The sequence below is a fragment of the Colletotrichum acutatum genome (assembly GCF_030867785.1).
Source record: "Colletotrichum acutatum strain CBS 112980 chromosome Unknown BDZ83scaffold_23, whole genome shotgun sequence".
Taxonomy (NCBI): Eukaryota; Fungi; Ascomycota; class Sordariomycetes; order Glomerellales; family Glomerellaceae; genus Colletotrichum; species Colletotrichum acutatum.
In genome coordinates this window covers 382572-396195 of record NW_026849017.1, presented here as the reverse complement: position 1 = coordinate 396195, position 13624 = coordinate 382572, and the positions used below count along the sequence as shown (strand labels likewise).

General features: G+C 51.5%; 6 protein-coding genes across 6 annotated transcripts; 3 read left to right on the top strand and 3 right to left on the bottom strand.

Annotated features, from left to right (window-relative positions):
- Window positions 1-1163: 1163 nt before the first annotated feature.
- Window positions 1164-2870, top strand: BDZ83DRAFT_717698 (magnesium and cobalt transporter cora; the record flags this gene model as incomplete). Its single annotated transcript, XM_060511977.1, has 1 exon — window positions 1164-2870. The coding sequence occupies one exon, from the start codon at window positions 1164-1166 to the stop codon at window positions 2868-2870; it is 1707 nt and encodes a 568-aa protein (XP_060367694.1).
- A 494-nt stretch (window positions 2871-3364) lies between these two features.
- On the bottom strand, window positions 3365-4255 carry BDZ83DRAFT_198314 (uncharacterized protein). The gene is made up of 2 exons (XM_060501644.1): window positions 4097-4255; window positions 3365-3921 (listed from the first exon to the last, which is right to left on the bottom strand). Exons 1-2 carry the CDS (start codon window positions 4191-4193, stop codon window positions 3452-3454), a joined length of 567 nt encoding a protein of 188 aa, XP_060367693.1. The 5' UTR covers window positions 4194-4255; the 3' UTR covers window positions 3365-3451.
- Window positions 4256-5830: 1575 nt separating this feature from the next.
- On the top strand, window positions 5831-6202 carry BDZ83DRAFT_770508 (uncharacterized protein; the record flags this gene model as incomplete). Its single annotated transcript, XM_060515345.1, has 2 exons — window positions 5831-5916; window positions 5982-6202. Exons 1-2 carry the CDS (start codon window positions 5835-5837, stop codon window positions 6200-6202), a joined length of 303 nt encoding a protein of 100 aa, XP_060367692.1. The 5' UTR covers window positions 5831-5834.
- A 610-nt stretch (window positions 6203-6812) lies between these two features.
- On the bottom strand, window positions 6813-7606 carry BDZ83DRAFT_612572 (uncharacterized protein). Its single transcript, XM_060507717.1, has 2 exons — window positions 7468-7606; window positions 6813-7396 (listed from the first exon to the last, which is right to left on the bottom strand). Exons 1-2 carry the CDS (start codon window positions 7502-7504, stop codon window positions 7089-7091), a joined length of 345 nt encoding a protein of 114 aa, XP_060367691.1. The 5' UTR covers window positions 7505-7606; the 3' UTR covers window positions 6813-7088.
- Window positions 7607-7833: 227 nt separating this feature from the next.
- On the bottom strand, window positions 7834-10225 carry BDZ83DRAFT_198258 (CFEM domain-containing protein). The gene is made up of 8 exons (XM_060501643.1): window positions 9926-10225; window positions 9735-9870; window positions 9494-9675; window positions 9394-9430; window positions 9274-9341; window positions 8826-9208; window positions 8706-8773; window positions 7834-8647 (listed from the first exon to the last, which is right to left on the bottom strand). The coding sequence occupies exons 1-8, from the start codon at window positions 10025-10027 to the stop codon at window positions 8220-8222; spliced, it is 1404 nt and encodes a 467-aa protein (XP_060367690.1). The 5' UTR covers window positions 10028-10225; the 3' UTR covers window positions 7834-8219.
- Window positions 10226-12744: 2519 nt separating this feature from the next.
- On the top strand, window positions 12745-13174 carry BDZ83DRAFT_198220 (uncharacterized protein). The gene has a single exon (XM_060501642.1). The coding sequence runs from the start codon at window positions 12786-12788 to the stop codon at window positions 13065-13067; it is 282 nt and encodes a 93-aa protein (XP_060367689.1). The 5' UTR covers window positions 12745-12785; the 3' UTR covers window positions 13068-13174.
- Window positions 13175-13624: the final 450 nt, after the last annotated feature.

Genomic DNA, 13624 nt, shown 5'->3' with positions numbered 1-13624 from the left:
TCGAAGGCAGCTTCTTCTTGGCGGGTGATTTTGGACATTTGGTATACTTCTATTCTTCGTCGTTGACGACTTTTATATTTGGCAAGTGGATATTTTTGGGTATGTTCATGAGAGAAATTGGTCAAGATGGGGAGGGGAGTACATGGAATTAGATGATTCGCAGCAATGTATCATACCTTACTTTTAGGTAAAGTAAGGTAGGTAGAATGGGACATGGCTCTTCTCCATGTCTTTTCTTGCCAAATCTAAACGGCATTCCAATTCCGAGATATCGATCATGGCGGCTAGTGAAAAGCTTGACATTACTTTCCAGTCTGATGGGTCAAGGCTAGACTCTAGACTGGGTCATCTAGAGGTGATCATTGCAGCAGGGGAGGCTTGACGCGGATAACCGGCACCAGCCGAGAGCTTAATCGCTGTCACTCGCTGTAGCGTCCAATAGCGGGTGGTGGAAGTAATTAGTGGAGTTGTTACCTGTATCCGTACAATTTACTGTACTGCCAAGCGACGTCATTAGGGGGTTCATCGCGACTATCCGTAACCTGCCCTGCTTTGTTTTCTCCTGGAAGATGTGCCGAGGAGGGAGGGGGGCCTCGTGTCTCCCGTTCACTTTCGCTTCGCTTCTTTTCTGCCGGCGTCGCACAACATCAAACCATCCCGCGTGTCTGCAGCCACCAACATCACTCTGTTCATCCATCCATTTACGGACACCCATCCATCCATATTCGTCGTTAAGTCTCACCTTCAAGTCAGCCATCGCAACCCGTCTCGCCCAATTGAGATGCTTGGACTACGTCTCACGTACACTGCCAGAGAAAACGACCTTGCTAGATGCGGCTGAAGAGCGCCATTCTGCGACACTCGGCGCTGATTTGACGATTCGACGCCACGACCAACGCGAAACTTGCCGTCTTTCCTTTTCTTGTCTCCTCCGTCCGAGCCAAGCTTTACGCCGTTGCGGTTCCTGAACCCCTAGCGTACCAAGCGCCACGCGACGAAAAGCTTCGTTTCTCGAAATATTAATGTCTTGAACTACCTACCAACCGACCGACCGATCTCTTTCATCTTCTCTTCTTCCCTCGTCACCACATCTACTCTGCCTAACCTACCCGGGGACGTGTGCGACCGTCATGTCGCCCGGCACCGACTCTTTCGGCGCACCAATGTCAAAGACAATCAGCGAACCCGACGACAACGCGCGCACCGTCCGATTCCCGTCCTTACAGATCGATACCCGCGACCATGCCGCTTCCCCAACCTCGCCCACGGCGCGCGTGCGTGTCGCCGCTCCTAACGATGTCGGCGCACCTCTGACCCGCGCCTCTACCGACCAGAACATATCCCCTATGCGACGACGCGCAGGCACCTTCAAGCCGGTAGAAGACTACGGAGACTTTGAAATGTCTCGCCCCGGATGGCAACCCGGCTCCGAGCCCGGCTTCGATCCCAATAAGTCGGACGGCGGCCACGCTTCCATGCCCGCCCTCCGCGCCGAGTGCGACATCTCCGTTTTCGACTTCAGCCAGGGCAACATGGTCCAACACAAGTTTAGAAACGAAGAGTTTGTCGACTTCTTGCGGAAACCCCAGGAGCCGTGGGTCCAGAGCCGCTGGATCAATGTCAACGGTCTCAGCTGGGACGTCATCCAGGCCTGCGGAAAGTACTACAAGCTGCACAAGCTCGCCATCGAGGATATTATGAACACGAGGAACCGCACAAAGGCCGACTGGTACGCCAACCACGCCTTCATCGTTATGACGCTGCAAAAGCTCGTCCTCCTTCTCGACGACGACAGCAGCAGTAGCAGCAGCAGCAGCAGCGACGACGATTCGGACGACGTAGCGAGCGTAAAGACGGCAAAGTCCGGAAAGGGTATGAAGAAGCTGAAGCGCGCCTTTACCATGGGCGGCAAGCCGAGACCAGACCCCGAGACGGGCAGGCAGAGGGCCGGCAGACCGACCATAGTCACGCAGGGCGACGGCAGCGGCTACGGGGCCCAGCTGAACCGTAACATGAGCGAGCTCTCCCAGCTCAAGGAGACGGCCTTTGTCCGCACTCTCCAGCGCTACCACGCCTCGGCCAACGAGGTCCGCACAGAGTACATGGAGCGCCACTCCTCTCTCATGTCCCGCGGCCTCGCCGTCTCCGCCGAGCAGGTCGCCATCTTCCTGACTTCGGACAACACCGTCATCTCCTTCTTCGAGATGTCGGCCGAGGACATCGAACGCCCCATCACCGTTCGCCTCGGCGATCCATCCACCATCCTCCGCCAGTCCTGCGACGCCTCCCTCGTCGTCCAGGCCATCATCGACGCCATCATCGATCTCGCCATCCCCCTGACAGCCGTCTACAGCGACGTCATCGGCGACCTCGAGCTCGACGTCCTCACGAGCCCGAGCATCAAGCAGACCCGCAGCCTCTACATCTGCGTCAGCGAGATCAACAAGATGCTCACGTTCCTCAACCCCATCGACAACCTCGTCAACGTCCTGCGCGATCACCGCACCGAGCTGTCGCAGGACGAGGCGGCGCGCCAGCTGCGCAACCCGGCCAGCGGCGTCATCGTCACGCCGCTCACGCACACATACCTCGGCGACGTGCTCGATCACTGCGTCATCATCACCGAGTCCATGCAGCAGATCAAGCGGTCCGCCGATAACCTGATTGATCTCATCTTCAACACCATCTCGGCCAACCAGAATGAGAGCATGAAGCAGCTGACCATCATTACCATTATATTCCTGCCCCTGACCTTCTTGACTGGCTACTTTGGACAAAACTTTGAAAAGTTTCCGGATATCCAGAATCCGATGGGCATTCAATTCTTGTACGTTGAGACCACCCCCTTCGCTCCGCAGCTATCAAACTAATCAAGAAAACAGCTGGGTTATTGCTTGCCCTGTAGTCTTTTGCACAATCATCATCATGATGCGCTCCTGGATCTGGGCCTGGCTCGAGTCGTTTTGGCAAAAGAGGAAAATCAGCGCCGAGAGGAAGAAGCAGAACAAAAAGAGGGCGCGAAGGGCCAAGAGGAGGGCCAAGAGGGATTAGGAACCCCGCCCCGGCCGCCGCTTTCCTTCGAGGTCGAGGCCTTGGTCGTGACTGTTGGTCTCCTATCATGCTTGTGTATTGTGATACCCCCTATTTTCTGTTTTAGACCCCACCTAGATCTTTCTGTATACCACTACCCAATACTAGAGCTTCGATTGAGCGGGCTTTTGAGCGTCGCTACGACAATTTGAGATTTCTCTACACGTGAGAAACTTACAGTACGCAGGAGTTGAGGTGGTTCACTTCCATCTCCTTCTTGGGCTCACATGAGATTAGGAGGTAGGCAATGGGTCATGAGACATCTCTGTTCAAACTTGCAAATCTAACCTGCTTCGAGTCGTGTATCCCACTTTCATCCGATCATACCAGCATCCCCCTTTATGCGACAGGTCCACCAGCCTCAGGAAGGCCGCACTACAAAAACACACACACACACCGCAATCAGCAAACTATTCTTCGCTCCTCCTTCAATGGAAGGGGTAAAAGGGGGGAAACTCACGTAATAAACAACCAAGCTCCCACCGTCAAAGATCGTCTCCAGCGAAACCGTCTCCCCCTCCTTGGGCGCAACAGTCACATCGCTCCTCGTGTTCCACGCAATCTGCGCCACGGAAGCCGGCTGCCCGACACCGGGCGTCACGGTCGCGTTCGCCCACACGCCCGGGTCGCCCGCCGTCGCGGCGGCGAAGACCTCGACGCCGACCTGTTGGGGCGGGTAGGGGCTGCCGTAGCCGACGGCGCCGGCGACCTTGATGACGAGGGAGCCGGAGAAGGGGGAGGCGATGGAGAAGTCTGTGATGTTGGCGGAGGGGGAGGAGCTGCTTTGGGCGCCGTCGAGAACGACTTCCAGGGGAGTAGCGGCGTCGCAGCCTGTGGTTGGGTGGGTTAGTCAGTGGTGTGGTGGGATGCGATGCGATGCGATTGAGGTCGTCCCAAGTTTTAACGCGCAATCTTTCATCTTTTTCCCTCTCCTCCCCGCTACGGCCGGGCGGGCCGGGAGGTTGGAGTTCGGATGAAAGTATGGGGGGGATGTGCTGTTACTTACGGGAGTAGTCTGCGCGAACGCCCCATGAGCCCTGCGCCACGGCAGCGCGGGCACCGCCAGCGGCGAGGAGAGAGGTCAGAAGAATAGAGGCATACATGTTGTTGTGAGTAATTGTGAATATGTAAGTCCGTTGGTAAGTCAGGTTTTCCTCAAATCCAACTTGGACACAACGGCGGGAATCAATCTCTTTTTGTATCCGCCCACGCGGGAGTTCATCCCGCCATTTCGGTACCTTCGGGGGACGTTCATGGGTTTATAAAAAGCATCAAAAGCACCAAGCCCTACGCCGTGATGGTGCGCGATTGCGCTGCCAAGCAAACCAAATCTAAAGAGGTTTTATTAAGTATGAACTCTATATGCAGACGCCGGTGGACGTTCAGTGGGACCCGAGGAATTGGTCATTCGTCGTTTGGCGTTGCCCCTCCCTCGTATGTAATTTATATTAAGTTGGTCTGCTCACGGCGAACGAGTCAGTGGATATAAGTGTTGGTCATACCTGTCGAAAGGGGAGAAAAGGAGTAAAGTATCGCTCCTTTTTCTATTGTTAATTCAAAAGGAGAAATAAGTTCGCGACGCGAGTACTGAAGTTGGGTGTTAACAACATTTTAGTGTGTTTTTTTTTTGTCAAATTTGGCTGTGTCTGTTGGTGGTGACTACTGAGGAAATGCTGTTCGACTGCCCAATATTAGGTTCTACGAAAGTTATAATCCCATAAGCCTAGTTTTGAAATGTGTCTCTTGAGAGCAAATAATTCATCTGATTAAAGGCGCTGTAAACTGGATTGAGATTTGATTTGTCTGGCTCGGCAATTGTCTGGGTTAACCTTGGACCCTTAGATTCTCATGGACTAAATTTCTGTGCAACATATCTACATGTAGACAACGTGGTTATTTTGTTGCCTTCCCAGCGCTGTAGTGATTCGTGTACGAAAAACAAGGCTATAAATTTTCAACGATATGACCTCATATGTCTGCCCCTCGGACCTTCATAGCCGGCCCGGCTATTCTGAAGTATCGTAGGTGTGTAATGATCACTAAAAGTCAGAAATCAAGCTTTGATCTGAGCCTTCAAATCGGGGCTAACTGGCGACGAGGTAGTCCTGTCGAAGTGAACGCCCCATAACGACGATTGGAATTTACTTTCCCTATCAAGGAGCCCGTTGAATCTAACCGCATTGGCAAAAACGGAGCTTTTCTGTACTCAATCTTCGTTACAAGATGAGTAGACTACAACGCATCGCGTAGAAAGTTTTGCTAAGCTCTTCGAATGTGTTGTTTTGAGCACAACAGCCATTCATGACAGAGATGCTGAAGCCAAAGGTAGGATGCCTTAGGGCCATACCTACCGGGTCTGGTGCATTTGGCGAGTAATTGGCTTATTGGATCATTGTGAAGGGAAGCATAGCTTTGAATTGAGGTGATCGTTGTACTCCTTACGCTTGACCTATACTTTGGGCTAGTGAAGCTTGCACGGGCACGGCAGCGGAGATATATTGCGGCCTCGGCCAGTTCAGGTCTGGTCAATAAGTGTCATTGTTGTTGACATCGGCTATGTAATCAAACAAAACACCGAACTGGCTCAATGTAGAATAGTTGCCGGCGACAATACTAATCATGTAAAATCTGCACACATGTTATATATAAAGCCAACTCTCTCATTCACTCATTCGAATTCAAGAAATTCTTGACATCATACACAATACATTCATACACACCTCCCACATCACCGAGTTTTCATCATGAAGCAGTTCACCATTGTCACTCTGGGCCTCCTCTCAACAGCGTTTGCCCTGCCCCCTCAGCAAGATGCTCAGCATCCAGGTAAGGAATCTTGACTCGGCCTGGGCTCATCCGGAATCGCATTCACTAAGACGGAGAATCACTAGGTCTCGTCCCGCGGGCCGCTATCTGCAAGAATTTCTACCTTTCCAAGAAAGACGGGTCTGGCAACGGTCCATGGACTTGCTGCTGCGCCAACACCCAGTGCACGGTCAGCTGGGGGGTCACCTCAACCGCCAAATTGAACGCCAATCTCGGTGGTGACTGGTCGCCGGTTGATGACAAGTATCACATGTATGTCGCGGCTGGAAGTCGTTGCGATCACTAGATAGCTGCTACATCTTCAGAACATGGCATGTGTTGCGAGTTATGGCACGCAGCAATGGTCATACGGAGTGTGGTACAGTGGCTTGATCTACCAAAGTGGGAATAGATAAAAGGAAATGGTCTATATACGAGATGTATGTGATATACATGTGGTACAGCACGTGACAGGCACTTCGCGGGTTGCGATTCATACCCCTGTTATGTGAAAGCATGAGATGCCTCTGGTTCCAGTCTATCCCACCTTGATAATTGCCCTTCGTAATATTTGATGATGATAAATTTCAAGAATCGACTCTTGAAGAAGAAGAAGGAGAAGGATGAAAGTATACCTCCCTCCCCTTTCAAAATGCGAAAGCAGTCGTCTTTCTTGTGTAACCACACGTTTCCATTGCAGAGCGAATACGCAGTTGCTGGCAGCTTAGAAGGAATCTAAACTCACCGCAATCCCACGGTCTCTCGCTCACATGTCTCATGCCGTCGAGATCTACGAGACCTTGAGGTCTCTTGAATTCGGGACCAATGCGCTGGCTCCTAGAGGAAGCAATCATGGGGCGGGGGGTGGGAGAGCTCTGGAGACTTGGATAGCTGTTGAGCCAAGACTTGAAGAAAGAAGCGGAGGCTCGGCGAGTGAATATGTTGCTTTAAGACTTTGTCTATCTCTATTCCTAGTTTTTTTGGATTCTTTAGAACAATAGTGGTCGCGCGTTTGTACCCGCGGAGTTTACGCCTTCCAGGATGTCTTCTGCAAATGACATGACCCTGCATCTTCGCACATGGCATAGGCGGACGATGTAATGTAAGTAAAGTAGGTAAACCAACTTCCATTCCAACCATCTTCGAGGAATCGGGTGAAAATCTAGAATCTGACAACCTTCTAATGGCCAATTTCATCGCTTCCCAGCATCCTCCGCCTTTTCTCCATCTGCGATCGAGTCCCGGCCAGTATTCTGCCGTTGATGATGATCACACTCCTGCCGGCCAGCATTCATCTCCCAACTCAGAGCACTGAACTTCCATTTGCCCCAACCAAGCCGCAGGTCAAAGCTACTATGGAAGCCTCGAACCTGTCGCTCTGGTTGTTCATCTTGAGGGTTCTTGACAATCTCCCACTCCTCTTCGCCTGTCTTCTTCTCGTCGCATCGGCCTTGCGCTGGGGTATCGGAACTGGATCTCTCCTTGACCGACGAGTTTTGCTCTGGTGTCAACAGTCAGTCGAGATGTTTTCTCGAGAGAGGATGTGCAAGTAGTGTAGGTGACAAGACATGCCTGGCGGGACGCGATACGTGCCTCCCTGCTGTGCCATTTCGATGGTTCTGGTCTTCGACTTTTGGAAAAGACGTGAAGATAGAGGATGACGAACGTCAGCATGGGCAAACCTCAGCCCCTCTTCTATGGTCTTGGAACTTCAGTGGCGGAGTACCTCATCCCAGCCTAGGCTTTGCTAGTTGATCGACAATCAAAGACTCTTTGATTGGTTGACGGTCACTTAGTCTTCGATGAGCCTCTGTGGCGCCTCATTAACTCGTATAAATACATCCTGTTTGTTTTCGCTTGGCTGAAGACGATCGCCTATCTTTGGCAGTTTATTGACTAGTTCTAGTTGTTTAATATGGATATGCAAGTATGGTGGTATCTCTATTGGGCTTCCGTGTTACGAAGGAAGATTGAGACTCGGTTCAATCAAGCCCCTCCTCATCTGATGGAGGTTCCAGGCAGTTCGCTCTGGGTGTGCTGAGTATTCCCAAACAACCCTTCAGCCTCCCGCAGAATCTCGGCGACAGGTCCCCACTTCGTGTTTGAAACTGTTTTCTCTCGACAGTACCCTCAGCCCGCCAGGGAAGCCTTTCATTGAATTTCTTTGTGTCCTCAAGTCGCATGGCGATACAAGAAGAGCAATTTGCGATGTGACAACCTCATACGTCTCCGAGTCGATCGTAGGTTGGCGTAAATATCGAGGCGTCGCTGAGGTGAAAGATACGCCTCGTATTGAACAATCGTCCTCAAACTCTTAATGAGTTTCATTTATCCCAACCCTTCTGGCTCATGACTCCATCACTACTTCTTGAGCTTCCTGATACAGGATCCTTCTGTAACACGACATTGTTTTTAGGCGTCTTCGGAGGATCCGTTTCCATCGGGCTCGCATCGCTGAGGTTGTTGAGGTCGATATCGTTGAAGTCTCCGACTAGATGCGCTATCGAGGACTCCTCGTAGGACACGAGTCGCGGTCGGTCATTGGGGTCCGCTGCCGATCGTGAGGCTTGGCTGGCAGATTGTGAACCCTTTGCTGATCGAGACATTCTAGCTGATCTCGAAGACAGGTGTGTTACTTCGAGGATCTTGGGGAAAAGTTTCCTCCAGACCTGACGTGTGCTCGGAAGGCAAGACACGAAGATGCCAACACATAGCTCGATGTTGGACCAGAGAGAGCTCTGAAATGAGTCGGCTACGGTTGCTGTCAGTTCTGTGCATAGCTGATGGTGAGTCTCTTGATTCGGACTTGCCTGTGACGTTGTATGATGTCGCAAAGATGAGAAGGGCCTTGATTCGATAGGCACTAACGGCAGTGAGACTTTGAACTCTCAGTCAGCAACATTCTCGCATGTCAGTTTCGTCGTACTCACAATACTCCTACGCTGAACATCAACATCACACCCAGCTTCTGTTTGCGCTGCATCCTCAGCGAATAGACTTGAGTTGCAGGAAGTACAAGCATCCAGGCATCCAGAGCCACGTTCAATGCGCCATGGCACATGGCAAAGGCGTTCAAGTTGAAGCATTTGCCCTCCATATCTCTTTTCCATCCATGCCAGAAGAAGTGCAAGGGCTGACAAGAGCCGAAGGTACCGGCGATGAAAGCGATCCAAAGAAGAAGGTTGAACAGCTGAGTACACCAAAGTATTCGGCGGAAGGTTTCGTCGGGGAAGATTCGAAGGTATAGAAATATGATCGAGGCCTTGATAAAGGCTAGACAGGTCATATATAGCATACCGAATATGATAAATAGCTAGTCACAGTCAGTTTTTCTCCTTGAGGTAATCAGGCAGAGATGCATTGATGATGCGGCCTTACCAAAAGAAAATCAGTAATTTGGTCTTCTGATAGTGCCCATATATCTCTCCCTGCACCAGTCTGTTCGGCTATACGAAGACGTTAAAGGAGACATTTCAATAGTCGGAATCCGAGCTTTACCTAGATATGCTGCTGGCAGGAAAGCTGCTAGTACGGCCTTTGCGATTGTCAGGGAAACTCGTCGAGGGCATGAGAGAGGGTGGATTTATGAATAACATACATAGGCGATGACGATGGTTGTGTCGTCCCAACCCCAAGGCGACAGCTTTAAAAACTTGTTCACCATTCGCACGATGATGAAAAAGGTTGGTAGGGCAAATAGAACCGCCCTGAACCACGCCATGACGGTATCTTGCTGAGTAGGGGCAACACCACAGGCAGCCAATGACGAATTGCGTGCCGCTGTAGATATTCGATGAGCCTTAACATCTTCACTAAGGGAACCTGGCTCTGTGACCTACCGAGCATCTCCATGACAGTGCAATTTGCCTCGACACATACCTGCACGTATCCCGCCAAAACGTTATCGTTACACATGCATTTTTGATCCGTTAAGGGGCAGGACGAATGGCCGATCTCCTGGAAGATACATTTGATCTGTATCTGTCAGCACGTTCCATGGGTAAGGGATATCGGTGGGAAATAGGCTTACAGCGCAGCTGGGGATGCCCTGATACGAGATATCTGACGCGGCAACGAAACTTCCAAGGCCCAGAAAGCAAGCGAGCAGGAAGAATAGACGGATAGCAGACATCGTAAAGGGAGCGACTTTGGATGGACGATGATGATGTCCTGCAAGCCTCTCGTGCCCAAGCAGGGTTGTCCGCGAATTGTCGTCGGAATCTGAAGCCGCAGAGGTTGCTCAGATACTCAAAACTTTGACGAGGGGTCCAGGAAAGCGGTCTTGGCGATGGTGTTGACAAACGTGGGGATATGAGGGGAGAGAAAGGTAGCATGGACGAACCGTAGTGTAGACGTCTTACCACGGGAAGTTGGCCCTACGGCTGTCATTCCGCCTTTCTAGCAAAGACACTAAACTAGTTCTTAGCTAGGCAGTTCCCAAGGGCTCCCACCTCGAGGAAGTGGCTGCCCTCCTCTTGGGACATCAGAGCGTTGCACCAGCTCCCTGCAGCCGGCAGGCACGGCAGGCAATGAAGGGTCTCCCGGGCAGTGGTACGCGATACGCTAGACCTCGCGTTTTCGGGAGGTGTGTCGACAGTGTCACAACTAGTTTACTCGGTAAATGCGCGTCAGTTCATATTGGTTTGTCTCTTTCACTAGCAGATGCCAGAGAGGGCGCCGCGGCTGAGACCATCGTGAGCCTGGCAAGGATATCACAGCTCGAGATTGGATGGTCGTGCTCAATGGATGCCGCTAGGGGAAGCCAAGGCTGCTTCCTAGGGCATAGAGCTCGGACGCTCTGGATGGGAGATCGGCGTGGCTAGCATGCAGCCAAAGGTGAGCTAGGCCTTGGCTGTGCAGGTTCTCAGGGGCAACTTGACGTTTGCGTCAAGCTGGGAATGTCTGCTCACTTGAGGAATGCCGTTCGCGGTCTTGGTCTAACTTGGCATGTGAATAAAGATGCATTAGGGACTTGATGTTGGTTGGATCAATGTTGTCAGACTGGCAATACTTCGGCGGTTCATTGGATGGCTCGGATGACAATCGCAGGATTGGGCATAACTTTGGATCTCAAAATCCCACGATGTCACACGAGCTGATCCCGCGATGTGACATCTTGTGGTCCGTGTACGACCATGGTCCGGTGTGAAATGTGCAGAATACCAATAGAGAACTAAATGTCTTACTGCCTGAGCTAAAAACCCCAGGATTCTGGGACAGTTTGATCGTTCCGTTCCACATTCCTGTACGACCTGACCAAGACCTGAGGAAGCGTTGTAAAATGCAACTTTTCTTCATGTTGCCGTTAATCAGTCTCGCCGGTACCTTTTGGCAATGAGAAGACATGCAAATAAATCGATCCAAAGTCAATGAACACATGGCGTGGCTTATCTAGACAATTAGACCAGCCAGTGACTTTCCGTTTCTGGTTCAGCATCCGAGAAAACACTTAGGCGAGGCAGCCACGCAGCTCCAGATTCCCGGGTTTTCCTGAGCAAGACAAAATCATCATCCCTCCTTAGCCGGCGAACTAGAATCCCCACAAGGCCACAGGATCAACAAAGGACTTTTCGTGGGCTACCACTTCGCTTCCACGCATCATTGATACTACAGCGTCCAGGCTCGTTTCCTTTGTTCCACCGACGTAACAAGCGTCAACGTCGCTTAGAAATCGAGCCCCAGAGAGGCGAATAATTCAAGCGGGCAGTCCCCTCCGAAGTGCAACTCGAACTATGACCAAACCCTTGACCGTTTCTTCTGTGGTTGAGTGGACTTTTTGTATGTATTTACCACGCGGACTGTTTACATCCATTCGGGGCAAGGTCCGAGAAGCCAACAGTGAGGTGACCACTAACCCGGAGAGGCAAGCTCGAAGTGTCGAGAGCCTTTCATTAATCTGTGGAGCCACCCATCTATTTTCGATCATGATGAGAAATGGACTTGACCCGAACAATGGGTGTAAATCAGCCTAGTGGTATTAGTCGACTTCTCTCCTACCGTCCACGGTCCGGCCATTGAAGGGACCTATGTCCAACCCGAAAGTGGGTCTATCGGGGCCGACGTCTCGGGAGACTGCGAGTTGGATGAAGCGAGCCGTCGGATGTGGTCTCTTCAACGGCTGCCCTATATCAGCCTGAACTTACTGGTCGGAACTTTAGAGCTCAAGTTGATCTAAATTTCTCAGTCATATAAATTTAGACTTGACATCTAATCTGGATCCTCGGCCCTTCAGGACTGAGGAGATGCAAGTTATGAGTAACCTGAATGGCGCATCAGCCTTGGTGAACCCTTGAGTATGGAATCCATGATCAAATAATCATCTTCCGGTTGTGGTCTATACAGGCATGCTCATTTTGTATCCGTTCGCTCGAAGCTTGCCAGAGCTGCTCTTCCGTCGCCCAGCACATGAAAGCATTCATTCAATCTGACGGGAAAACGTCTACTGCTATCACACGCCGAGACTATTTTGACCCTCAACGCCACCTATGATGACACCGAAATCTTGGAACGCGGATACTGCGTGTTTCCCGGCCGATGTGGGAGCCGATACAGCTCTATTGCTGTCTGCTGTGGCCTGCAAAGCCTCACTGAGATGGGATTTCCTCCTCGGTGGCCGCGCACTGCGAGGTGGTCACGACAATCGCCCGGCCCCTTCAACTTGCAGCAAACCGACCACCTGTTTGACCTGATGACACTGAGATCGGCGGGGTTACTGGGAGAATCGGCCGGACTGGCGCAAGATGCGCCCCAATGATTATTGGATGTTGTCGACCTGACAACAGAAGACTCAGTAAACCTGCCCACAGACGGTTATATAAGGTTCCAGAAAGAAGCTGTAGATCGAAGGAAATTAGCTCTTTCGGTCTTGCATCAATGACTTTCAATGAAAGATGTCGGAAGCACTGTTTACCGATTACGAAGGCCGGACCTTCAGCCGCTCCATCTTATTTCTGACAATCTACGCCTACGTTTCCCTGGGCTTATTACTGCTCGTCGCACAGCGAATTGCCAGGCCAGGAAGATTCACCAAGATACCCTCTCGTCAACCAGTAAGATCGGCCAGGTCCGACAGAAGTCTGGGCGAAAATGCCCTTCTTGCGTCCAAAGCTTCATCCTCGCAACGAAGAGCCCCGTGTAAGTCGTCAACGCCTTCGTTGTCGCCTCGTGACTAACGAATTGTGTCTTTTGAGCTAACCTTCCGCGATGCCACACACAGTTGGTAAACAGTTATAGAGTGACTTCGGACATTGGGCAAGCTGTTCTACTCGGTCCTGAAGACGCCGAACTGGAAAGTCACCAGAACCACTGGTCTATGCAACGTGACGAGGCGATCTCCCATCTTCGTGAGGGAAGAGCCTTGTGCTCAGACCGAGAGACTCTCAATATTCACGATGTGCGCATCGCTGCCGACGACTCCGGAAGCACATCATCGATGGACAGGATATCGATCACACCGTGCCGCCGCCTCCTTACATGCATCACCAAAGCAGAGTAGCCGAAAGAATCGATCAGACCGGCCTCGAGATGTCTCCAAACGCCGCAACTATTATGTTCCAGCGCATCATGGCTGACAGACACGATCCTGTGGACCCATCTCGACAAATATCTGGAGCAAGAGGCAACCCGGCCGGTCACGATTAGAACACGAGGGTTGAACATTGCTGGAACATGTTCTACAAGTTTCTCCGCTGTTAGCAAGATCGAGATCCTGCTACCTTGTGCTCAAGGT